The sequence below is a fragment of the Gavia stellata genome, chromosome 6, assembly GCF_030936135.1.
Source record: "Gavia stellata isolate bGavSte3 chromosome 6, bGavSte3.hap2, whole genome shotgun sequence".
Lineage (NCBI taxonomy): Eukaryota > Metazoa > Chordata > Aves > Gaviiformes > Gaviidae > Gavia > Gavia stellata.
Window position 1 is genome coordinate 46,509,011 of NC_082599.1, and position 27,022 is coordinate 46,536,032.

The 27,022-nt window shown below is 38.6% G+C and overlaps 1 protein-coding gene across 1 annotated transcript in view; it reads left to right on the forward strand.

The window, feature by feature from the left end:
- Positions 1 to 1,069: 1,069 nt before the first annotated feature.
- Positions 1,070 to 27,022, forward strand: part of ANO10 (anoctamin 10) — a 123,557-nt gene continuing 97,604 nt past the window's right edge. Inside the window, exons 1-11 of the mRNA XM_059818596.1 lie at positions 1,070 to 1,102; positions 4,146 to 4,298; positions 5,403 to 5,585; positions 7,538 to 7,672; positions 9,337 to 9,456; positions 11,979 to 12,548; positions 14,898 to 14,953; positions 16,522 to 16,596; positions 17,561 to 17,743; positions 21,088 to 21,279; positions 23,727 to 23,855. Coding sequence (XP_059674579.1) covers positions 4,160 to 4,298; positions 5,403 to 5,585; positions 7,538 to 7,672; positions 9,337 to 9,456; positions 11,979 to 12,548; positions 14,898 to 14,953; positions 16,522 to 16,596; positions 17,561 to 17,743; positions 21,088 to 21,279; positions 23,727 to 23,855 — 1,782 coding nt within the window. The 5' untranslated portion in view covers positions 1,070 to 1,102; positions 4,146 to 4,159. The remainder of the gene's footprint in view (positions 1,103 to 4,145; positions 4,299 to 5,402; positions 5,586 to 7,537; positions 7,673 to 9,336; positions 9,457 to 11,978; positions 12,549 to 14,897; positions 14,954 to 16,521; positions 16,597 to 17,560; positions 17,744 to 21,087; positions 21,280 to 23,726; positions 23,856 to 27,022) is intronic.

Genomic DNA, 27,022 nt, shown 5'->3' on the forward strand with positions numbered 1-27,022 from the left:
TGGGGTCTATACATTGGCTCTAAAAAACCTCTAAAAAACCACTGGGGGCTTTTTCCTGCTGTCAGTCCCCAATTCCAGTGGATAAGCTAAAATGAAGCTGCCTTGCAGGCAGCTGGTTTGCACCAGTCTCCTCTTACCTGCTAAGTCGTTAATGAATCCACTCTTAGTAGCTCAGAGCCATTTGCTGTTAGGCAATGTGGGGTGCACCTACTCGGCATACACCACGGAGGCAAACACCGTGCAACTCCCAGCTGGTGCCTTTCAAACTGTGGGACAGTTTCTGTAATCGTTCTCGATCTGTGTGCACTGTTCACATCTGTAGGTTCACCTAATTTGCAAGAAACACTGAAGGCCCTAATATTGTCCAAAACAAAACAAAAAAACAATCAGAGAACCTGGTTTAACACACCCTGCAGAAGCTCAGCAGGGGAGCGTGCTTTGCTAGCCAGCCTTTTCCTCAGCCCTCCCTACTCCGCAGCCACTTTGCGCTTCTCAGCCACGAATGGACACGTGGAATTATATTCTCTGCAAAAATCTTGCTATCAGAATGCAAGTGTGTCCTCTTTTGCCTGTAGAAAACGATGTTTTGACGTAAAACTAATCCAGCTGACGTGCAGGGTTTTTAGTTTGAGCTCCAGAAGGAGATTTGGCCTGACAGGAGACAGCAGAGGAAGGGAAATGTGCCAAAAAAAAAAAAAAAAAAAGGATGAAGTAAGAGCTCACGGTCCGTACCAGTGTTGATAAAAGCTGTAATAAAAGTATTTTGAAAGCATTATGGCACGACGGACGGACAGACGGACTCCGCCGGCCCGGCCGCCAACCACCACCGCCGGGCGCCCCCAGCCCCGGCCAACAGTGGAAACCTCTCCTCAGCCGTCCCGCGCTTGCCCCATGAGCACGCGGACGGGGCGGGGCAGCGGCGCCTCCGGCCAATGGAAGGCGGGGACACAGGCGCGGTGGGCGGAGCCACGGGGCGGAGGGCGCGTGGCCCGCGGGAGCCGGTGGGCGGTGGCACGTTGGGCCGCCCTCCAGCCAGCGCCGGTTCTTGCGGCCGCAGCCCGCCTCCCGCCCTGCCCTGCGGATGCGGAGCCGGCAGTCGGCGGTGAGTGGGGAGTGGGCGGCCGCCACCCAGCGGGAAGGGGTTCTCGCTGCCTGCGCCGCCGCCGTGAGGGGAGGAGCCTCCCCCTTCCCGCCCATCCCGGCCTTCCCCGCCGTGGCGTGGAGCCAGCGCCGAGTCGCCCCTCACCGCCCAGGCGCTCTCGCCCGGCGGCGTTCACGGGGGCGGGGAGGATGCCGGGCCCGGGGTCTCTGGGCTGGGCCTGGAACCGGCTCAGCTACGGCAGCAGCTGTGGGCACCCCTCCCCCGCGCCGACGCGGGCGGCGCTCGGGCTCGTGCCCGCCTCGTGCGGCCCCGGTGGTCTCCGGGGCGGTGGCGGAGGGCAGGGGCGGCGCTGGCGCTGGCGGAGCGCGGCCTGGCGTGAGGGAGTGAGTCACCGGCCGTGCCGGCGGGGCGGGCCGGCCGGGCCTCTCTCCGCCCCGGTCGCCCGGTTCCTATAAAGGGAGGGCGAGGCGCAGCCTGGCAGCGGGAGGGCGTCGTTACGGGTCGTCCCAAGGCGGTCACGGCGCGGGGCGCTGGCGCTTCTGGCTGCCCGGGGACGCCGGGCTGGCGGCAGGGCTGCCTGGACGCCGGGCAGCGAGTCTGGCGCTGCTCTGCACGGCCACCGCGCGGGCCGCCCCTTGGAAAGGGGCTGCGGCTCCCTCGGCCCTGAGGGCGCGCTGGCTCGGAGACCGCCCTGGGCGGCCGCCCAACGGCTTCGTGACTGGGAAGGGGGCTGTGGGGGTTAGAAGTCCTTTTACCTCTGTTCCCCACCCTTCTGGGTCTGCCATAAGTTACACTGTGCGTAGGTATGAAAGAAGAGGCCAAGTTACATCCCATAGCGTCTGTGCTAGGCGTTGAACTAGGTACGCTGTGGTACAGGACATCACAAACTCAAGTTGGAAGAGCGCTTCGGCCCTGTTCTAGTTTTCAGTAGTAATAAGCCTAAAAGTAACAAATCTTACTTAGTCACCACGCCAAGCACGATGATTCTGAGTAAATGATAGGAGCCAAGTTTACTGAGTAGCATGCTGTTTATACAAAGGCTGTTTTCAGAAGATAAGTGTTCTGTGAAGTTATATTGTTAACTAGTAATATTTAATAATTATCTAGTGGTTTTCATTTTTAGAATTCTTTAGAAATTGCAATATGCACAATGTGGCAGGCATTATCTTTTTTTAAAAAAATAAAACTGATTATGGAAAGTGATGCAATAAAGTGGCGTGACTCATCAAGACACTGTACTTAATCATTGACAATCACAGTTACAGTGCCTTATCCCTGATTATGTTTTCCTTTGTGTGATTCATTCTGCTTGTGCAGATTTGCATCTAAAATGTTTTTAAAATACTTCATTAATCTAGTGTATTTCTTTTAAAGACATACATACTTGGGTTCAGAGCTGTAAATCCAAATGCTGCAGAATTGTGTGCATGTGAACTGGCAAGTGAAACTAAGTGAAAACCCCATTGAAATTTGGCTTGAAAGGTTTTTTTACCAGTCAAAAGCAAATAGACTTGTTTATTGTGATATGCATGTGTTTACAGTATCACTGTATTTTGTAGGATAATTTATATGAAATACTGGAGGTTGATTCCTCTGTGAATCACACAAGTATAACTGTCATGCTGAACTGCATCCTTAGAGCAACTTACTTAGAAATTAAGTCATTTCAGGCTTTGAACAGGAGGGGGAAAACTGCTTAAAGACAGTGGGTAAGATCCTTTCTTCAGTGAAGTTAATAGCCAAAAAAAAAAAAAAAAGACCCAAACCACCAAACTTTTCCATCAGTTTTAAATTCAGTAAATTCAGTCTGTGGTAGGTTTTTTATTTATTTTTTTTTAAAACTGAGTAGGTTAGTTACCACATTTATCTTTTCATATCAACACCTCTAAGTTGCTTTATGAAGCATGATATAAGGATCTCTGTAGAATCATTTATATAAAAGTTGAGGGCACAATGTCAACAAGACATAAGAGGAGTGGCTGGAGGAACTGGGGTTGTTTAGCCTGGACAAAAGGAGGTTGAGAGGAGACCTTATCATTCGCTACGAGAATGATAGCGAGGTGGGTGTTTGTTTCTTTTCCCAGGTAACAAGCGATAGGGCAAGAGGAAATGGCCTCAAGTTGCACCGGGGAGGTTTAGGTTGGATATTAGGAAAAAATTTCTTCACTGAAAGGGTTGTCAGACATTGGAACAGGCTGCCCAGAGAGGTGGTTGAGTCACCATCCTTGGAGGTATTTAAAAGACATGTGGATGAGGCGCTTTGGAACATGGCTTAGTGGTGGACTTGGCAATGTTTGGTTTCTGGTTGGACTTGATGATCTTAAGGGTCTTCTCTAACCTAAACAATTCTATGATTCTATAAAGGTAGATAATTTGGATTATTTACATATAAAGCTATGCTAATGCTTAACACTTTGCCCCTGGACTTTGTCACAGAACACTTGGTTTTTATCTTTCAACAAGTCATTTAAGTGCTTTGTGCATAATTTGCCTATCTATATGATAGGTGTCCTGCTCACCTACCCAAGGTGGTATAAGTTTCCTTGGTATGGTTAAAGCTTCACAAGATTAACAGAGAAGGTTCCTCCTTAAACGTATAAAGTGTTTGCACACTCTTACCAGGAGAAGCTTTTTGGTTTTAGGTATCTGTTTGACTAATGTTCTCTTCTGTTAATGTTTTCATTTGCTGACAAATACACTGTAGGAAGTTGCAAGCTGTTGTTTTGATGATAGTTTCTCCTTACTACTTTGTTTTAATTTATTTATTTGCTTTCTCATCACTACTACTTTGCTATACATAGCAACAACAATATTCCTACTTAGAGAGTAGGACATAAATGCCACCAAAGTCTGGTAGCATCTTGCCAAGTGACAATTGGAGAGGTTACTCAAACTGCTTTTTTCAGTAGGTCCACGGAAATGTGAACCTGCCACTTTGCTAAGCACAGACATATGTAACTCACTATATTAAAGTTTTGTGGTTTTTAGATTGATACCAAGTATTCTTTTAACACTGGCATTTTTGTTTTGTTTTTGTACTTAGCAAGCTCTCAAAAGATGGCGGAAAGCTGGTCTTTCTTGGATACTTTTGAGCCTAACTTCAGGCCTCTGGTAGTAATTGAGCTTGCAAAAGGCACCAAAGAGGAAACCATAGAATGGTTCACTAAACGAATTGTGGATAAAAAAGCAAACGGAGGTGAGTACATTATGACCTTCTGTAACACTTTGAAATCAAATTGGCTATCATCATAATACGAAGACATACAGAAAATTAGTTTTCAGGTAATTTGTGGTTTAATTATTGTTTAGCCAATCCCACTCCATTTTGCATTTTTGAAGTTGCTAATTTTATGTAAGAGTAGAGCTTCATGCTGGTGTCATGAAAATGTAATAACTGAACCTTGTTAACCCAGTTATTAATGAAAATCTTGGCTTAACGGTCACATGCGTGTTGAACTCTAGAATCCTTCCATTTTTGCAGTGAAGCCCTGATAACCTGTCTTGCAACATAGTTTTAATATCAGTTTTTATATTAATTGTCTAGAGCATGTTTCTCTTGTTGCTTATGAGAATGTTGTAAGCCTTACCAAAATGAAGACGCATCACATCTACTATCCTGACCACAAGACTTGGCACCATGTTGTAGAACGAAGTTAAGTTAGCAGGAAGCAATTCAATCTCGATAAATTCATGTTGGATTTTAATTATCTTTTTGCTAGCTTGTAGGCTCTTACAAAGAATATTAAATTACTTGTTTTATTATACTTCCAGGAATTGAAGTTAGGTTAATTAATTTGTAATTCCTTAGACTTTTTTTTATACATTTTTTTAGAAAGGCATTATTTATGGCTGTTGTAGCTCATATCTTATGGTCAGTAATATTTCCATGGCTATTGGCTTTGTGACTACAAACTTGCTTTTAGGCCTCTGTTAGATAAGTCAGGGATGTTTCTATTTCAAAAGTCTAGTCTCCTCAAAATGAGTGGGACTGTTTGCAGAAGCACTGGTTGCTTACATGATATGAGCATGACAGGAGTAAGTCCAAACTGTCCCCATTGTTCCAGTTCATTCTCTGTGAGTGCTTTGACAGAAACAGGGCTAAATCAGGCAGTGACCCTGCAAGATTCTGAACACCACACGTCAGGTACTGTTGAAGCCTTAATTCTTTGTGCCCTTAAAAAGATGCAGCGTTAGCACTCCTTACAACTAGGTCCAATATGATGGATGCTAAAATACTAGGCTTTTGAGATACAATTTTTTTTGTATTTTCTTCCTTATTTTGCCTTTCTTTACTTTAAAGGTGCACAACTGCTGGTTAAACCATTGGTCACGGAAAATGGAGATGAAAATATTTATCTAGTTGGAGCTTCCCACTTAAGACTGTTGCTGGGAGCTGAAACTGTGGGTTTGGTGAAGGAATGTAATGATAACTCAATGAGAACTTTTACATACAGCAGTAGAAAAACTTTCAAAGATTTTGCAGGTAAGCAATTTTAGGGGTCTTCGGCATTGTAAAGCTGTGGCTAAAGATTATAAGCAATTATGCTGCTAAAGCTTTCATGGTCTTTCTATTCCTTGGAATGGTAACAGTGAACAGAAATAGGAAGAACAAGCCATGAAAAAAATACTCTTTTCTACCTATGGAAATTCAGATCATACAATTAAATGAATTTTTTTTTCTTTCACGTGGCTTTCACTTTTTGATTGTGTTTTACTTTATGCTTTTGTATGCTCCAAATAGTCTCTTATTTGTATGAAAGATTTTTGTTGAAAATAAGACAAGAAAAAATAGCACATGAGTGCAGGATTAACAGTCAATGTTGGGAATTAACATAGCAATTTAATTTCTGTGAGCCAGTTTTGAGGCTTATTATCTTATAACTAGCTGGAGAAAATAGAAATATTTTGCTCTATTATATTTACACATCAAACAGAATTAAATAATTAAATAACACTATGGAGCCATTCAATGGAATTCGGGCATAATTAGCGAAATGATGCCTCTTCCTTTTTTATTTTGAGGAGGTGCCAACACAGTAACAGTTTCTTTCAAATACCTGTAAGGTATTTAACCTGCCTACAGTGGCAGAACTCATTTTGCTCTCCAGGTAAATACTGGAGTTCCATCTTAGTCTTGCTAATACTTTTCATGTGCCTGTTTCGGTGATGACTTTCACCACATTTTTAAATAAAGGTTCTTGGGTCTGTCTGAAACAATAATAAAGTTGAGTTTTGTGGTTTGTTTGATGCCAGTTTATTCAACACTGCTGCTGTGTGCAATAACTGTTGCAGCGTCTTGTCTTTTGTGACCTTGCTTTCCTGAAGTTAGGAAGCCTTGAGAAGAATTGTCAGTTGCGAAGGTGCCACTTCTGTTTCTTTCATGCATTTACATTCTTAATGCTAATCTGATTGTCACTTCTAATAGATTCTCTAGTAGCAGCTGGAACTCCCAATTACTGTAAATCTGGAAGATAATTTTTGCTGTATCTCCCGGTCTTTTTTCTTTTTTAAAACACTAATATAATTTTAGTTTTGTCCAGATCTGATCAGAGGATAAAATAGTTGACCATGCTTAGATGAGGTGAAAAATGTGTCATCGACAAAAGAAACCCTGTGGCCTGTGTTGTCTTACTAGTATTTCTGGTTCCCCAATTTAACTGATACTATATTCTTATTCCTTGTATTAGAGACTTGTTGCTGTGTGTATTTAGGACCATCCCTATAGTTTCTTATTCTTAAGGGGAAAAAAAAATCAATTGGTTGTTATTTCAAGGAAATCGGACTCTGTTTCCTTGATAATAAATTGATGGAGTTGACAATAGGTTTGTTACTGTAGCTCTTCAAAATTTGGGGGTTTTGGAAAGGTTTCTTATTGTTTTACCTTATTTCTGTATTTTTATCAGAACTAATTGTCTCAAATGGCTTATCATTATGTTGTATGGGCAATAAAAAACAAGATACTGTGATATTTGGTGTGAAATGCTTACTGAAAAGGAGATTTGTACTGACATCTTACTGGTTTTCGTTATGAAAATACTTGAGGAACTGTATGGCAAAAAGGGGTATGGAGATTCTGAGATAGGCATCCACTATTTGCTGAAGTAAGAGTCTTTCAACAAGGCAAGAGTATACTTGCTGGTGTATAATTGCCTCTAGCAATTAGTACTTCAGGGGTGTCTTTGTCTCTTCAGTTATTTGTTCTTTTAGTTCACACGGGTAGTCAAAAATGCAGTGGCCAACATGTGCCAGTTAGAGAAAACTTCTTCCCAAGACGTTTATTTTAAAAAGTGGAGTTTTTGCCAATGGGCGTTGGTTGGCAGTAATTGTTACATAATTTTTTTTTTTTTTCTGATTCTGGTAATTTTTGATAGTTATTTGCTGCCAGGGTTGTCTTCCAATGCTGCACAATTTCATCCTACCTTCTTTTTGATTTAGATGACAATCACAATTTCCTTACAATGGCAGAATGTCAGTATATCATCAAACATGAACTCGAAAATTTGAGAGCTAAAGATGAAAAAATGATCCCTGGGTATCCTCAGGCAAAGCTGTATCCAGGAAAATCAATCGGTAAGCAATGTAGTTTGTTGCCTGTAACTCAATGCGTTGATGTAGGATAGTGTTCATTGTGAAAAAAGCTTAATTTTCCTGCATTGAAGAGAAATCCTTCAGACATTTAAGTCCCACTATTTTTAATAAACTTTGTTTTCTCACCGCTCCGCAGTGATAGGACAAGAGGCAAAGGATGCACGGTGCAACAAGAGAAATTCTCAACAGATCTTGAGAAAATGTTTTTCACAACAAGGGTAATCAAACATTGGAACAGGGTTTTAGAGAGATTGTGGTAACTCTGTCCTGGGAGACTTTTAGATCTTCACTAGACAAGGCCCTGAGCAGCCTGATTTAAGCTGGACCTACTTTGAGCAGGAAGTTGGACCAGGTGACTTCCAGAGGGCCTTCCATCCCAAGTCTTTCTGTGAGGCTGAGACTCTGGCCTTATGTTCTTTTCAGTTGGATAATTTTCACATATGTTGATGTCACCCATTATTTTTATAATTAGTAGAAAAAATATTTCTTCTTTGAAAATGACATAATTATATACTTAGATTGTCTGTGTATAAAAATACTGGAATGAGTAACAGTGTTCCAGGGCTATAAATTTCACAATATGAAGGAAGTTTTATTTCATTAATTTGATTTCATTTATCCTCCTCTTTGCTTCAAGAGCTCTTCCTTTTCATGGGAGAAAGAAGCAATGAGAGCTAGTGCTATTTTTATGGTAGCTGGAACGAGTTCATTGGCAGAGATGCTACAGTTTCTTAGGAGAATTTATCTTAACATTTGTACGGCCTTTTAATAACAGTGTCTTTAGTCGTTAGTGTTGGTCATCAAAGGAGGAGATCTGTGCATACCAGTGGTTCAAGAAATGTAAATAAATGTAGATGTCAGATGAGTTTACATTGGTAATTTTTTATATAGCTAAGCTATTTTACTAGTTATGTCAGGTAGATGCTGATGGGAAATGGTAAAAAATCTACCACACAACTTCCAGTGCCTCACCTCTCCTGTTTTTGAATTTATTTTCTTTTTTAATATTTCTATAGTTGTAACTTCCAGAGCAGTTTGTTGATTGTTTATCCACACAGGTAGTGTTGCTTTCCATAACAAAGTTAAATACAAATTTTGGAATATTTGGCTTGTTTGCAGTGAAGATGTGTTATAATTTATGAATTAGAGTAAACTGATAATTCAAAAATGTTTTTAATATCTTTCCCCTAATAAATACAACAATGGCTCTTCAATTTAGTGTTTTGTTCTGTTCTTGCTATGTCAGTTTGATTTGTTATGCCTTTCTTTGCTCAAATGCAAGAGCCAGACTTTTCCCCACAAAGCTACACGTGGCATTTCAGTTCTGACCTGTAGCACTTCTTGTTATTCAAGCTGCAGCTGATTATATTGCAAACCTGTGGAATAGTTAATAGATGTAAAAAGGGTGCTCTTTCTCTTCCAGGCAACAGCACAATCTTTGTAGGAATAGGTAGAACTTCTGTCTATAATAAATAATTTTTACCTAACATGCAGACAACTTACTTGGTTTTAGGACTTAAATGCTAGATTTATTTCAAAGGAACTTTAGGCTTGCTAAGTACATAATGTAACCCGTTTGCTTATATCAACTTTGCTGTCCTTTGAAGGAGTATTAGGTACCTTTTTTTTTTTCTTTTTCCTACTAGTGAGAAGATTATTGACCAGTGGCATTCTAGTTCAGATTTTCCCGCTGCATGATAGCGAAGAGTTGAAAAAGCTCCGTCACAGCTGGTATGGCCAAGTGAAGGTTGGCTATCAACCTTTAGGTATGTGAACACTTAGTCCACTACAAATAAAGTGCAGGGTTTCTTCTGGAGAAGTTTTCTCTTCAGTTTGTGTGAGAAGACCAAGGGTCCTTCCAAACTTACACTCCAGCATTTAGCCTCTGTAGAAGTGAAACTCCTGTGTGGAAGGTAAGTATTGTACCAAGAAGTCTGTTGTTTCGCTAAGAGTTTACCTTTTCACATCCCCAATTACCCATTGCAGTTCACCTCCTCTAACATTACCTTTCTAACCAAGTTGCTTTGTTGGCCATTGTGAACCAAAGTCCTTGTTTTACCTAGCCTTGCTTTTGTTGGTCTTGGAATCGACAGAGTGGCTTAGGCTCTGGTTAAGAAAGCATCCACGTTTCCAGAGTTGTTGACATGCACAGCTGAGGTCTCTTCATTGAATTCTCTTTGATTTGAAGATGGCTGTAGGATAATCTTTTGCTATAATGACTTGCAATACAACTGTTCTGGAACGAAGTGCTGGGTGTGTAGGCTGTTGTCTCTTGATTTTCTTTCTTGTGGCTGCAGGAGTTCTGTATGTAGGCCTTTGGTCATAGTTTCCAAGTTGGAGCTGGGGGGCAGTTCAAAAGCTCAGCATTTGCACTGCGATCATCTAGCATAGAGTCTTGAAATTAGAGCATTGCTCTTTTACCAGTTGGGCAAGGTTTTCCTCTTTCAGCATTTCCTGTGTAACCTCCTGAAATGGTTCAAGACTTGCGAATTGGTGGCTCAGAGTCCGCAGATTCAGTGTCTGCAAGCTTCCATGTAACAACAGTCTGCACATCGCAAATTCTCCTTACCCATCAGTAAAGCAGTAATGGACCAAGCCAAGACTTTCTCAAACTGACTCTTGACAGGAAAGCTCCTCAATGTCTGGAATTCCCAAAGCTATTTTGAGTTGTAGGCATGTCAAAAGTGTGTTTACAACTGTTTTAAATTAATTTTCTGTATGAAGACTGTATGTTGTTGCATGCCAGCGTCACTTGAGTATATTTTACACACTGAATAAGCTTAAAATGAAAATGATTTTTAGTCTGGCAATGTGGAAAGTTAAGTTCTGGATTCTAAACCTGTAAACTTTACCTAAAAGTAAGAAAATAAACATTTGGGAGTTTGCCTGATTGTTAATCTCTGAGTCTTGCAGTTGCTCGAGATCCTTTCCTGAGCTACAGGAAGTTAAAGATCTGGCTTGATAATGCCTGCTTCCAGAGTATTGTGTTAGGGGTCTCATTGTGTGCTTGTCTCTTGTTTATGCAAGAGAGGGGGTTCTTTGACATTGAATACACACAAAATTTCAAAGTGAATCCCAGGAGCCCTGTTATGTATGTAATAACTTAGGGATGTCTTTCATGTTGTGCGTTTTGGAGTGTGAAATGATGCTAATGACCTACACTTGAACTTAATAAATTTTTGATTGAGAGGGATGTTGGAGTGCTGATTCTTCTGTCTGTTTGCCTTTCCTTCGTGCTTTCAGAGACTTATCTGATTGGCAATTGTGAACTTCTGCTGTAGTGTTTTGTAAACCATAAGCTGTAAGAATATTCTGGTATTGCACATGAAGTTTTGATGTGTTAGTCTGTTATGGAGAGTACATTTACAGTGTCAATTCAGAGGTCATGGTGTCACGGCTGTTTTGTTAAGCTGGTGAATACATAGCAGTGGCATACAAGCCATCTGGTCTTCCAAGTAGGCAAAGATAAACCAGATTTCAGCATTCTAAACTTGGTTTGCTAGGCATTTCTGTATCTTATTATGCAATGCCATTTCTAGATCATGTTGAATAATACTCCCTACATTTTTTTGTTAATAGTAAGATGAGTGAGATATTGTCTTCCTTGGAGGTAATACATCTGTCATGAAATATATCCATTAATAGTGCACTTTTCAATGTATTTCATTTATCAGTTGTCTGCTGAAGGGAATGTGTCAGCCTGGGTGTGCTATCTGACATGTTTAAGATTTAAGATTTCAGTATACCTTTTCAGCTGTTCCTTCAGTTCCTTGAGGGCTGTCAAAGCACAACTAGTCCTTTTCGGCCCTAAGCAGGCTGAAACAAATTTGTTTCCCAGGTGTACATATGCCAGTGAGAAGCTTCAGAAATTAGGTGTCACTTGCTGTTAAAGTTTGTTTTTTATTATACCAAAAGTCTTCTATGCCATTCTAGCCATTCATTGATAGATTCTGTTTTCAAGAATGCTAGTGTTTTAGGTTTTTCTTTTTTTTTCCTTCCCTCTGAATATCTGATGTTGATATGTTATCATTGAGATACTTGACTTCCCTACCATCTGAACATACGTATATATGTTTGTGTGTGTGTGTATATATGTAACATAAAAAAAAAATTTCAAATAACCTTCTGAGCTTTTGGAACATGGGAGAAGGAGAAACAAAAAAGCAATAATATTCATTGTGTTATTTAGAAAAAAAATTTGAGCCAAGGGGTTAATGTAAAGTCAAGTTTGATATTATACTGACATCTGTGTTAAGTGTAGTCTTAATTGATTCATTTTTCTCTGCAGATGAGATACGCTGCTACTTTGGCGAAACCATTGCTCTCTACTTTGGCTTCTTAGAGTACTTCACATTTGCTTTGATTCCAATGGCTGTCATTGGGATTCCTTATTATGTGTTTGCATGGGAAGACTATGACAAATATGTGATGTTTGCCACATTCAATCTGCTCTGGTCCACTGTGATACTGGAAGTTTGGAAGCGGATTTGTGCCATCATGACATACCGTTGGGGGACGCTGTTGATGAAACGGCAGTTTGAAGAACCAAGACCAGGCTTCCATGGTGTCCTGGGTATCAATCCCGTCACTGGGAGGGAGGAACCAGTGTACTCGAGTATTAAGAGACAGATACGGATTTATCTGGTGTCCGTACCATTTGTGTGCCTTTGCCTCTACTTCTCACTGTATGTAATGATGATTTACTTTGACTTGGAACAGTGGGCTCTGGATTATCATGAAGAGAATGAGTCTAACTTCAGCAGCTTGATGCTGTTTGTGCCCAGTATCATATATGCCGTTGTGATTGAAATTATGAACCGTATCTATCGGTATGCTGCTGAATTCTTAACATCATGGGGTAAGAAAGTTGTTTATTCTTCTTCCTTAAAGTTAGAATCCCAGATGTTTTGAATTTGTTTCTTTGTATAATATATTACTATGAGTTCTTGTTCAATAGAATGCTAAAGAAATTTTCTGAAGTAGATTTTTACTGTGGGGTAAAAGAGATGGCCATTTTAACTTGTTACATTTATTTTGAGTATTCTGGGACTGCAGTTTCATGTTTGGTTTAATTTGGTCTGAGTGTAGCATGCCATCAGAAGGCGTGATCCTGCCTTCCTCCCTAGCCTCTCTCTCCCTTTGGTGCAGAAGTCCACCTTCCCTGATTTAGCTCTTTGTTTGGCTGTATCAGTCATGGTGCTCGCAAAAGGGACGAGGTGGAATCATGAGGATGGGAGCTCAGACGTGGATGGCAGGAGGGGCTGTCCTGGCAGGTTGCACCCACAACCTGGGTTTGTTGAGTACCTCTTAGTCTGCTGATATATCTGTGCAGAGGACGGAGGCACTGAGATAATGGAACAAAATCTAAAAACACCAACTAAATGTCATATGAGAGTGTTTGTGTATGCTATATATATAACAAAGACTGAGATCTATTGAAGTATTTTCCTCTGAGCACTCTCAGAAGAGGAGGAATGTTATAATAGATTGCCTTTTTTTTCCCTTGTGTGTGTGACTTATTTAACAGATTGGGCCTTATGTTTTGTAACCAAAGGATAATGAAATGTTAGTGTTTATTTTGAATTTTAGCACTTCTGTAGATGTGCAGTCACTTTCAGTCACAGTTAATAGATGAAGCTAATGGGGGATTAAGTGGTTTGTGTAGCTCAATATGGCATACATTTACAAGACAGAATCCAGGTTACTAAAGCTGGAGACCCAGAAAAATAGCCGAAGAAAGATTAAGCAAAAGGGAGATTGATGCAGAAGACAGAATAAAAAGAGGTGTTGAAATGGGGATTGGTTATGCATGTCAAAATTCAACTCAGCAAATTCAACTTGACAGCAGCAATAGTAAAGCAAGCAGTTTCTTGATTTATTTATGACTTTTCAAGGATTTTATTTAAATAATTACTTTTAAATTCATATCTAGGTTTCAATTGACTGTTTTGTTTCATCTTTTTCACTACACTGCAAAAAAAAGTCCAGTTGTGTTGATCAGGTAGTTGAAAATGTCATTAACAAGTAACCCAAGTTTTTTTAACCCAGATTTTTTTGATTTTAAGCTGATGTTTCAGATTCAGCAGCAACAGCATTTATGTAACTCACTACACAGACAGCTTGTGCCTTTTCTGTGCTATCCAGCATGTTCATGCTGCCATGCTGTGAATAGGATGAAGAGCTCATCTGGCTGTCCTACCTCCTCTCCCACCTGGCATGTTTTCAGCTAGATTGACAAAGCGTAGGAAACAATCTGGAGTATTTTTAAGCACACCTCTTGCACCCGTTTATCATGAAAACTGATCATTTAGTGAAAGCTAAAAGTAAAAATTGCATTCAGTCACTTGAGTGCATCTTCCATGTGTCAGGCCCAACTTCACACCCCTGTCAGAGTAGAACTCTGCTGTTTTATCCTAAGCAAGGTCCGTAGGTGACGGTCTCTCCTTTCAGCCTTGTTGGCACGGCTTACGCTAGTGTGCTGACTTCTCAGTTACTGCTTAGCCAGGGCTTTAAAGATACAATCTGACAAAATAGCAAAAAGAAATGGGAAGTCTCCCATTCGCTTCCCTTTCCCCCCCCCGCTAGTAACCAGTCTTCCTCAAACATCAGCTTCCTACAGTTTATTTTGAATGAACTGAAAATCTTACTTTTAGAATGAGTAATGCATCTGTTGAACTTCATGTGCTCTAGTCTTGCTTTAGAGCTTAGGGTCTGGTCTAAATTCCTTGCAGATGGATGGGAATATTTCTGTGAGTGTTTACTGGTTTTGAATCAAATCTGGTATTGTTATTTTTCATAATGTGTTCCAATTAGTTTTGCATTTGTTTTCAACCAAAGAAAAATCAATAACTAGGCACATTTTATTAAGCGTTAAGAATGATGGATGGTTTTTCTGCTATAAAACAGCTCTTCTGAGAAAGAAAGATGTAAAAGGAAAAACCTTTGCTGTAGGAAAAAATCCTGGAATTGTAGACAAAAATATTCATGTCAATGTTGTCCATCAGATTAGCTTCATAGGTTAAGTGAGGTACTGGTACAGTATAAATACTTTTTGCCATAAAGTGTTGGAGGAATGATTCCACATAAACTATTAGTTAAGTAATTTTTAGGTAGAGGAAAAATGTCTGTTTACTCTTTGTATAACAATGTCTAGTATATGATAAGTGCTTCTGCTGTTTACTAATCAATAATTTTGTTGGTATTTTAGAAAATCACAGGCTGGAATCTTCATATCAGAATCATTTAATTCTGAAGGTTTTAGTGGTAAGTATGTAGTATAAGCAGCTTTTAAGATTATTTAAAAAGAGAACTGGTCATGTGTTTTATTAGTGCTTTCCTAGCACTACCTCACTGACCTACAATTTTGTTCAAGGCCAAATACTAGCACAAATAACAGAGTAAACAGGATTTCTGTTGTGGTTGCAGTAACTGCTAGACTGTTTTAGATGCCTCTTTTTATAGTGGAGAGTTGGGGTTTTATTTGTATTGATTTGTTCTTTCATTAGGGTTCTGTATATGTAGGTTTTTTTAATTGATGTGGTCCTGTCTTCAGCTGGGAACTATTCCTTTCACTTTTTGCAAGACTTTATGGTAAACCGTATTTTAAAAAGTTCATGTATTAACTTCCAGTCAGAGGAGGCTGGAGATACATGTCTATCAATCTGCTCCTATGCAGTTTATAGTATATACTGATCTATTTACTTTGTGGCTCTGAACAAGTAGCTTTTGTGTGCGTATGTATATATGTTTGGTTGGTTGTTTAGGTGTATATCCAGATGCAACACTGATTCTAAGGAACTGTACTGTAAATCTTGAATTCCCATATAAGATGTTCAGTAAAAGCAGTTGTAAAGATTGGCTGGTTTTGAGACTTAATCTTCTCGTTTCCTTTTTGAAAAAAATCATTTAAGTCTCTTCCAGAGTTTCTTTTTTTTTTTTCCCTTTTCTCAGCATGCCTATTTTTTTTTTTCCTTTTTTAATCTGCTTGTTATCGTTCTGTTACTGGTAACCTCTAGAGCTAAAACTCCTGTACGTATCATTTATAGCTTTGTCTCTGCCTTTCTCAGAAAATAGCATCATCTCTTTTTCCCCATAGGAAATTTATATAAAATAATTCAAAAAATTATGGAATGTCAAATGTAAGCCTCCCTCCCCCCCCAATTTTCACTTTCACCCTATGAGTGGCTCTTTCAACTCCCAATATCATCTATGTTGTCCATGAGCTCCAAAAAAAGGAGCTCCAGCACTGATAGCAAGTAGGAAACTTCAGAGCTTGATTATGATTTTTCAGGTACAATGCTGTGATTATGTCTCATTTTAGAAGTAGGGAATATTTCTCTTGGTCATAAAACCTCTTGAAGTGATTAAACATAAAGCTCAACTAACATATGTCAAGGAAGAGTTGGGCATTGTGAGAGAGATGTCATCCAACACATATATATTGATAAAATATTTATTTGAAAAAAAAAATCATTACCCTAAATTAACATCAATATGTCCTTTTTATTGCGTTACTTATGGGGAAACTGCCAAAAGGTGAAAGTTAAATAGAAGGTGATGTGTTTTTAATGTTCACATTTCATAATTGAACTGTAGGTCTCTTTGTATACCGTGCTTTAGGAAAGCATTAAGCTTGTCAGATGAAAATCTGAATAAGACCAATATTGAAAATGAGGTTTTTCTGACCTAAGTTTTAAAAGTGGTAAAGAAAATCTTAATGAACAGTTTACATCTGCATGGAAGCTATTTAGTCAAGGTAACTTGTTAAATTAGATGATATTCTGCATTTGAACTTTTGCTTGAGTAGTAATAACAGATATTTTTATTTGCAGTTCAACTTCTTAAATTGTTTTGCATCTCTCTTCTACATTGCCTTTGTGCTGTTTGATATGAAGCTTTTGAGGCAGGTAAGTTCCAAGAACATCTTAAGAATGTTGATGAATCTAGGAAAATAAAGGATTGATTGAAATAGGACTTTAGTTTTTAATTGTTTTTCTAAAATATTAACTTGACAATGAATATATTTCGGGGTTGTTTTTTTTTTTCTTAGAAATCCAGCTTCCATATTTTGGTTCCTCTAGCACAGTTGCAGAATCATAACAGAGTGGAGCAATTCTTTCCTGCTGTATAAATGAGGAACTGTTTTCAAATAAATTGATTATTTCCTCACACAGATGAGGCTGGAAAATTTTCATTTCCTCCTTCTTTCCCTTTATGTTACAAAATGGTTTTCTCTGTAGTGTTCTTAATGAGAGACTCTTGAGGATAGGAGCATGATTAAGTTTACGACTACAATGAGGAGCTGAGTGTAAATAAAAGCAGAAATAATTTGTAGTTGGTATTTTAAATCAGTTTTCTGTTGTTAACATCTTTTGCACTCAAATGCATGAAAATCAGGAATAGGGAAAATATTTTTGCTCTAAATATAATGAAAAATCAGCAGTAACTTCAACACAAGATCTCTGTTCCTCTAAAGAGATCTCTAGCAAAACACTTGACATATCTGTACCAGACATGACATTCGTGATATTTCCTATACTTTCAGGTAAAAAGCAAGAAGAAAAAAAAAAAAAAATCATTGTTTAGCTCTGTGATTGGCGTTGGTATATGTTAACTGTGTATCTTTACCCTTCATTGGACTTTGTGTACTGTCTCCAAGATACATCCAGAGTCACAAAATACTTAGACACCTAATTCCTATTTTGTCCCGTTCCGCACATAGCAAAGAATGGGAACTAGAGCAGCTAGTTTTGTTTGGCTGGCCTTCTTCTGTCATAGTATAGCAACTTACAGTGTTACGAGAATGCACAAAATTGGAAATGATCATAAGTTTATCACAGTTCTATTAATTTTTTTATATTTTTTTTTAAGAGCTTGGCCACTTTGCTGATAACTTCGCAGATCCTTAATCAGTTTGCCGAATCCTTGCTTCCTTACTGGCTCCAAAAAAGACATAAGAAGAGGGTGAAGAAACGCATGTGTTCTCTGAAAACGGATACGGACCTGTCATTAGTTGAACAAGTCAACTTGGAGAAAGAAATGGGCACCTATTTTGTACGTTTTACTACTGTAGAAGAGTTAAAAGTTTTCTGGGCGGTAGTTAGCAGAGACATCAGCCTAAAATATTTCTGGCTGTCTTCCCTGGCAGCTTATTTCCAGCTTCATCAATTTTGCTAGTAGTGTTGTTTATACAGCTGTATGGTGCACTGGATCAAGAAGCTGATACAGTGCAGGATCCCAGTTACACCAGAACAAAGGGGTAGGAATGAACAGCTGAATCTGGAGCTACCTAACCCCGTATCACTGGAAGAAGTATTTGTGTAATGCCCTTAATTGCCAAGGGTCGCCTAAAGGCTGTCAGGATGAGTAGCCTGGCATAGGGAAGGGGGAGGCTGTTTCTCTTTTAGTTTGTTTTTGCAGTGATACTAGTTTAAACTATTAATTAAACTATAGCCTGAGAGAGCAGGCTCATGTCTGGGTGGGTTGAGAAATGTAGAGAGCAGAAGAGACCAACTCTTCAGTACTACTGCTGGAAGCTCTTGCTTCTTGAAACTACAGCTTTGGTGTATTTAACAGACTTCGTGCAATTGATTACTTGCAGTTCTAATGGAACTGACAAAGTAGACATCAGTGTGGATGTTAAGGCCTTACAGACTGGCTGACAACTTGCTTGATTGAATGCTGCAAGCATAGTCACAAGAGTCTTCATACTGTATGATTTATACTTTTACAGAATAAGAATTATATGTAGATAGTGTACCTTTTATGTAAAAGGTAGAGAGCAGCAGTTTGAGATTTGATAATACCATATCAGATTCCTCTCTTCCTGCATAAAATGCCATGAAATGGGAAGAGGAAAAAGAAATACTACCTTTGCAGTTGAAAAACTATACAAATGTTAATACTTGTGTTCCTCTGGGAAGGTTGGTATTTCCCACATTTTATAAGGAGGGAGATAGATTTAGAGAGTATGTCTATCTTACAATGGAGAACACAGCAGAAATCCCTGAGTTAGTGTCTGAACTGGTAAATCAGCACAGTCCAGCACTGTGCCTGCAAATAGGCCAGCACAGCTCCAAAAGCTGTGTATCAGCATCAGGCGTTGTTATGCCTGACCAAATAAGCTCTACCTCTTAGACCTGAGCTGACTTTTGATTCTCAACTGGCACATACAAACGCAGTGTGGTGTCTTTGAGTCACATTGCCCAGTGCTTCTTGTGCAGAGCTGGATCAAATGTATCTGCACCTGTTGTATCGTTCTGGCCTGAATAACTTTCCACGCGGATCCAACAGGTCAATTGTAGAGTTATGACTTTCCCTTGGAGGTGTCCACTGCTAGCCTCAGTTTCAGTTCAAGGTACTGTGTGCTCAAGGCCTTAATTTTATTTTCATTCTAAAGATTTTAATTGTGCTGTGCTTGTGAATACACGATATTAGAACACTGATTTGTTTGCAAGCAGCAAGCTGTCAGCAGGCAAGAGTATTTCTAAAATTAAATCTGTCACAAGGGGGAAGCATTTGACTATGTTTAGTAACTGAGGAGTTTAGCAGGAGTCTTGACAGAATTCTGTGTTTCAGGTTCTTCTCTTCTGTTTTCCTTCCTTCGCTTACTCTTTTTTGTTTGTCCTCTTTCTCTCTGACTTTTCAAATCTCTAGTGTTTAACCCGGTTTAAGACATAAAAACATCCTGCAATAATATTTTCATTATTTTTGAAAAAAATTCTCCTTCTCTCCTCTAGTTCATTTTCTCTCTGAATTTCGTTGTTGATTCTGTTTCCTTGATGCCATAGTTCATGTGCTGCTCTTGTGACTCACAGTGGCACACTTTGAAATTTCTTTAACATCATATCAGACTCCTGTCCTGCACAAAGTGTCATAAATTGAGTAGTAGGAAAATTACTACTCGTTTTCTTTTCATACTCTGCTGTTCTAAAAGTCAATAGGTACTGGGCAAGGAAATGAGAAGAAAGGTGTGAAGAAGGAGTGGGAATACTGTGCAGTTAGCAGAAGGAGGAGCACAAAGGGAAGCATTAGTCCTTGCCTGCAATAGTTGTCTGAGAAAGTGATAGTAGGGACAAATATGTGACTGCCACTCCATTGAGTCATCCTGTACAAACGTCCCTAAGGAAGACCTTACTAAAATTCAGAGTTTGTACAAAATGTTTCTGTGGAAAAATCTCAACGGTTTTAAAAGTTAGGTAGCTCCTCATGGTCTGACCTGCAGATCCGTTTGTCAGACCCAGCTATATTGTGCAACCTGAAAATGAGCTCAAGTGAAAAATACAGCTAATGACCACCCCATGTTGATTTTTGAGCTCGCAGGCTTCTACTGCCTCTCTGTGTTTGCTAGGAAGAAAAGCACTAGGTGCTGGAGAGGGCAGTCAGTTTAACAGCTATAATCAGCAAAAAAGATTAGAGAACCGTATGTCTGATGCATAGAGCCGAAATGAATTTTATGTGGTTCTTGTAATAATCTCAGTTACTGTCAAGTCTTTACTATTTCGTCTTTGAGAGAGACGACAGTATGTAGGTCTGGGTGAATACACGGTAGCTAGATCCCAGTTTAATTTGTTCATGGTATTTCACCATCCTTTGTTCAGTGAACACTTTTTCTTTAAAATTGGTTGGTTTGGTTCTTCACTTTCATAAATAATTGCTGCAATCATAGAAAACTATTATTAATACTACAAAACTAATATGCAAATATATCATAACCTACATGTGAATACTTAATCAGGATTTAAGTACCCACGTGCTTGGTTTAAAAATCAGGTGACAGATGTGTTGCGGATTTTCCAAAATAGGGCTTTTTGTTTGCACTGCTTTTTTCAGATGTCAGTGCTGCATTCTGTCATTTCAGCCTTCAAGTGGGCCACTAATTCTGACTTACCCATTTTGAAATAAAAAAGCGGAAATATCAGAAAAGAGTTGCCTGTCTACCAACCTACCTTTCTAGTTAGGTCTTTCATGGACAGTCTGAAATACTAGGACTTTTCTTGTCATGATGCTCTTAGGAGAATGTTCTGCCAGTTTAAATGCATGGTGCTGTTTTCCTGTTCCCCACTGTTCCTTGTGTGACTGTTTCACTGAGATAGTCAGGAACTTGAATGGTATGAATATGTTTATACAATTATTTCATGTAAATAAGGATAAGAAGTGTTGCAGAAAATGCATTAGGCAAAAGGAAAAACCTTGGCATCCCCTGATTAAGAAGTTTTGAGTAAATGAGTAATTCCAAATTAACTAGATGGGGGTTTTTTTTGTTGTTTTCTATCACCAGTCATTCCCAAACAACTGATTTGGGATGAAGAAGCGTGTTTACAACTGTATTGTTAATTCTGTTTTCCTTCATATACTTTTTTGTGGGTTAAAGTTGTTAATTTTGCTCTGTTTTTCAGGGTACTTTTGATGATTACCTGGAGTTGTTCTTACAGTTTGGCTATGTGAGTCTTTTCTCATGTGTTTATCCGCTGGCAGCTGTCTTTGCTGTGTTAAACAACATCACAGAGATATATTCTGATGCCTTAAAGATGTGTAGGGTTTACAAGCGTCCATTTGCAGAACCCACGGCAAATATTGGTGTTTGGCAGGTAATTTTTGTGTCTTTCTTTTTCTGTTAATTTGTTCTAAAAGGGGTTTCAACAAATATATTTAAGCTGTGTGTTTGACCCATCAGCCACTTTAAAGTTTAGTAGGTACTTTGTTCTCTTCAATGCCTTAGGATAATATCTATCCAACTGTATATCCAAGTGATTTTTTGTAGGGTTTTTGACCACATGTCTTCCAGTTGCCTTTGAAAAGAAAGCAAATCCTTCCTTTAGTCCTTGTATATGTATGTATTGTACTTCTGTTGCAACTGCAACAAAGCAAAGCTGCCAGATACTGCCCGGTACTCTTTACAGCCAACATATTTTAGAAATTGTAACATCTGATGCAATCTCAGAAGCCTGGAGCTCAGCAAGGGTTTCAAAATAATTGAAGAATGGTAGGTTAGCCATGCTTGGCTGTGTGCCCTTGTGATTACTGGTACTCAAGGTGACTGATTTTAAAATAACCTGGATCTGTGAGTAGGAGCTGGACCTTTCTCCACAGCCTGAACATTGTAGTCTATCTAAACAATTTCATGCTAGTAGTACTGGGTTAAGGATTTTCTGTCCTCAGTTATTTGCCCATGCAATCATGCTAGCACCAGCTAGTTGGGAGCCTGCTGAGTACGCTGTGTCAGTGAACTGATTCTGACTAAAAATAACCGTGTAAAACTCCTCCTCCAAAACCAGAGGGTTTTCTAAAAAAAAAAAAAAAAGGCGGCTATTAAGTCGCATCCAGAGACTTTAGCATTCTGTGATACCAGTGATTTGAGAAGAGGTGTGAAGTAGATTGGAGGAAATTTCTAGGGGATGATCCATATTCTAGTTTTATTTAACAGCTTTTCTAATGATATTTAATGGAGACAAAGGGCGCAATAAACTAGTGGATTGTTTAATTTGGAGGGGTTGTAAATGTTGGTACCAAATGAAAGAAATAGCAGATGAGAAATGAAATTAGGAAACCTCAAATGAAACATACTGTGAAAACATGCAAACCAAGTATTCTGAGCAATGTTCATTAGACACGTACATCGGTATTAATGAAGTGGACTTATAGGAGAAGTCTTTTAATATTAAGTCATTAAAATGTGTAAACTATAATCTGCTTGTGTTGTAACATTTGATGCATTTTCTCAGTCCAAATCTATGCTGCCAACATCTTGATAGCATAGCTGCATTGACCAGTGGTGTGACCACCAGATAAATGAGGCTGTGGTCCTAAGTCCCAAGCGTAGCTGCAGCTATAATAATGGCATTTGGTTTTGCTACAATAGCCGTTTCAATCTAGAAAGTAGGCTGAAAAACTATAACACTAATGGTGCAGTCTTGTTGTGGTTTTTTTTTTTTAATAGTGAGAATTTTAACTAATAGTAGAAATGCATTTGCTTTGTGAATTAAAAGTAAAGCCTTAAAAATGTAGTTATCTGTTTCATGTGGGAAGTTAGAGCATTGGCTGAAAGATTTCTGTTAAAGGAATACTAGAATTATTTTATCAGGTGAGCCGAGTCACCAGCTTGTTGTCAAGAAGAAAGTTACTTCTGCTAATTCATTGTGACAATTGCTACAATTCAATGTCGGTCTTTGTCATTGCAGAGAGGACCTTGGAATAAGTAACCATTATATTGCAAAAGTAATTGTCACGCTGTAGTAATATTTTCAGACATTTTGTGGGAGCTCTGTAGGCAAGAGCTTCTTAGACTTGTGCAATTGCATGCATTTAAATGTAAATCTTTCTTTCAACAAATTTCAGCTTGTATAACTCGTGATTTAAAAAAGGCGTTCTGAACCATCCTTACATTTTCTTATTACTTAACATTCACACAAAACCTCCAAAAATGGTGAGTTCGGACTATTAGTTCCTCTAGGAATTTTGCGTTTTTTCCTTTAGCCTGAAAGAAATTTATGTTTGGGAGCACAACTGTAGATGAGTGCATACTCTTTTATGTGTTCAGGTTATGAGTCATGAAGATACCAGGGATAAGGCTTTTTTCCCGTCCACTTTTTTCCTTTAGGATTATTCCAAATTTTTCAGAAGGTGATCTGGCATTACTTACTTCTAGAATGTTAGTGGTCTCTAAATTAAATTCTCAACGCCTTTACAGTACTATGGAATTGTGGATGAATACTGTTTAACTTCTTCACAGCAAACACACTTACATGCACATAGAGAAATCAAATTAAAGAAAAATTTGGGGTTGCCAGGTGGTCTTCGTGGTATTGCAAACCTTGTTGTGGTTTTGTTCTTGCCTCTTCTTAAAGCTGATGAAGTCTGGACCGCTTGCCAAACAAGTCTTATATCGTGGAATTCGAAAGATGAAGGAAAATAAAAAGTTAAAATAATGGGTCTTCTGAGGATTTAATGAAGAGAGGGGTATTGTCCAGAGCAATTTGGTGACTGGTAAATTAGAGATAATGGTCATAACTATAAATATATTTGTGTTTTATTTCAGTTGGCTTTTGAAACTATGAGTGTGATATCAGTTGTTACTAATTGCATACTGATTGGAATGTCTCCACAAGTGAATGCCCTTTTCCCAGACTCAAAAATGGACCTTATTCTGACTGTGGCATTGGTAGAGGTAAGTCTGCCTTCAAACAGTGCATGTGTTTTCGTAGCAAATAACATGAACAACAGTGGAAATTACACCAGGAAGTAGTCTTCCCCCCCGCCCCCCCGATCCCTTATATTAAAAGGAAATGAAGATTTCACTATCAAAGAAGTGTTTCAAAGTCCTGCTTTTTGATTTTTTTTTTTCTTTTCTGTGTTTTCATGTACTGTATGTACTGAATGTTGTTGCCATACTTTTCCATATATTCACAAGATACCGTGCTATTTCAAGAGGCAAAATAACCATGTTTTTGTGAACTGGTTATTTCTCTACTTGGTTTGTGAACCCAGCATATTTTATAAAGATCTCCTACGTAATCTTGATGGATGTTTCCTGTAAGGCTTATCTGAAACAGGTATTTACGATGACTATAAATATTAGTGATTGTAACAGCATTTGGGTTTCATCTTTTCCTAATTCTATGTAGGAAACACTTGAGTGTCATTCCTTTCCATACAAGGAGGGATGACTGTGGGCATTTTATATAATAACTGAGATTGTAGGACTTTGCCCTTACGTAACTTTCTTTCAGAGCTTTCTTGTATTGCATTGCTTTGACTTTTATCATTTTGTTATTTTAGTTTTTAAGAACTGGATTATGTTTCTTGTGGCAAAAGGTCTGGGATGTCTATGTGTAGTTGTTAAACTGCATTGCCTTAGAGAGGTGCTGTAGGAGCACATACTTCTTTGCTGTTGTTTTCACAGGTGTTAAGCTTTATGCAATGAATTATGAGCTTGCTTTGAGTTTTATTTTCCAAGCCTTAAGGTTCGCAGAGTTAACTCTAAATACGAATCATGTCAACTGGTTTACTGAAGTTCAAGTCTACAGACAGCCTGATGTATTCTTCTGATATGCGTGTGTGAATGTTTGCATTAACCTCAGTGAGGTATTTTAATATAAAATTAGTTTAGCAATTTAAAGGTAATGCTATAGTTCATTACTGGACAACATATCCAGAGGGATCATATTATCAAAACTGTATGACTAAATGTAAGCAGTATGGATTTATGGCAGCTTAAAGAGATGGGGCTATTTTTGCCTTTGCTTCTTGGGTATTTATTCACATCTTATCTGTTTTAATGTGAAGCTGGCTACGTGGTCTTTAGGCAGACCTCTGTTTCTTGGTAGGCTGTAGGAGAATACCAATATTTTTCTCTCTAAATTTAAATTCTGCTTATATGCAATCCTTTAGATGACAGGAATTGCAGCATGGTAATTAGGTAGCTCTTGGAATTCCTTTTTAACAGTGTACCTCAAATTATCTATAAATGCTGTGGAAAAGGGGATTAAGAAAACAAAGGGAAGAAAGTCTGAAGAGAAAAGGTAAATTAGTACTGAGGAGAGGAAAGGCAGAAATGTTGTCTTATACTGAGAAGCAACTTTGATGAAGACCACCTAGCTATAATTAACTACATTGTATGAAAGGACTGATGGAGGCTAACGCTGGATGAGGAGAGCAAAGGCAACCATTTGGTTAAAGAAAAGTGATGTTTTCTCCTATTGTTGTTCTTAGTAAAAAAAACCAAAAAACCCAAAGCAACCCATAATGTACTTGTCAGAAAAGGTATGTTTAAAAAACAGTTTTTAATCACAAGTATCCAGTATGCTTGATCCTTTTAAGTATGCTGCCCTGAATAGTTCTTTTGGCTCTTGTTGTGTTATTACAAACTATTTATTGTCTGAGAAAACACAAAGACACAAAACCAACATAAGAGTCTTGTAGTACTTTTCTGGACTATAACAAGCAATGTGATTTTTGGAATGTTGTTGGTTATAAACAATTCCAAACCTGTTCAATGTGAAGTTTAAAACTTTTGCAGTCTCCTGAGGGACAATCTTTCAGTACGTTTTAAACAATTTTTAGCAACTTCGCAGGTGTGGGTTTGTTTTATTTTGGTTTTTTTTTCCTAAAGAGTCAGAGAATAGCTCAGGTCATACAATCTTGCAAGTAGTTTTGTAACACAAATTATGAAGTTTATGGAGTCCAAAAGAGTTCTCCAAAGTGAAACACATGTTATATATAAATTTTATTTAAAAAACTATATGAAAATGAACACAACAAACATGATTTTCACTTCTGTTGAAGACAGTTTCCGTTGTGTTGACAGTTAATAATTTCTGTAACTGAGAACATATTTGTTTTTGTCAGTAGTTATGTTGTTCATATTTCAGGTTAAAACATTGCTTACAAAGGGTAGAAGGAAGGGAGGATTACTAGGTGCTGTGGGACAATGAACAGCAGAAGTATGGATTTATGGCAGCTTAAAGAGATGGGACTATTTTTGCCTTTGCTTCCTGGGTTATTCCATCTTACCTGTTTCACTGGCACTTCCTTTTATCTGGTGCATGATGAATCAGATTAGGGAATTGTTCTGAGAGAAGCTGTCTGACCTAGTTCACTGGTGAAAGGGAGCAGGGCAGAAGCAACTGTAGTGCTATAGGTTTGTGCTGGATTAATTTTGTGGGACTTCTGCAACACTGAGTCTTTCTCCTGTAAGTATTACTTCATCTACAGGAGATTCCTAAACTATGAGACAAGCACAAATTTCATGTATTGGCAGTACTCCCATGCTCCTTTACTATATTTATTAATAATTAAACTGTGCATTTCAGTTATAAAGAAAAGTTCAGGAACAGAATATATCCCATTAAACGTCTAGGACAAACCTGGTGCGTCTGAAGTACATCAGTGTCAAGGTAGGAGTAAATTCTGTTGGATGTGTCAGGGTGTTGATACAAACGCGTTTTAGATCACCTAGTAGAGATTCAGAAACACATGATATAGATGACTTATTTTTCTCTCTGGTGTTTGCTGCAGGTGAAGATGAGAATTTTATGGTGTGTTTATGCTATTTTGACAACAGCTTGGCAGGCAGTGTGAAGTGTTAAGGAACACAAGAAATTTCTTTTAGTAAGCTATGTATGCTTTCACATGTTCAATTGATGGGGTAACCTACTTAAATCTTAGTTGTCATTAAATATTTTTATCAGGTTTAAGTAATTGACACTCCAATTGAATATTTATATATCTGTTTGATGCAAAGCTAAACGGAAAAAGCACTGTTTTTACCGAAGCCAAGCATACGTATTAGCAATGTCCTGATTTTTTTTTAAATGTTAGTGCTTTTTAATAATA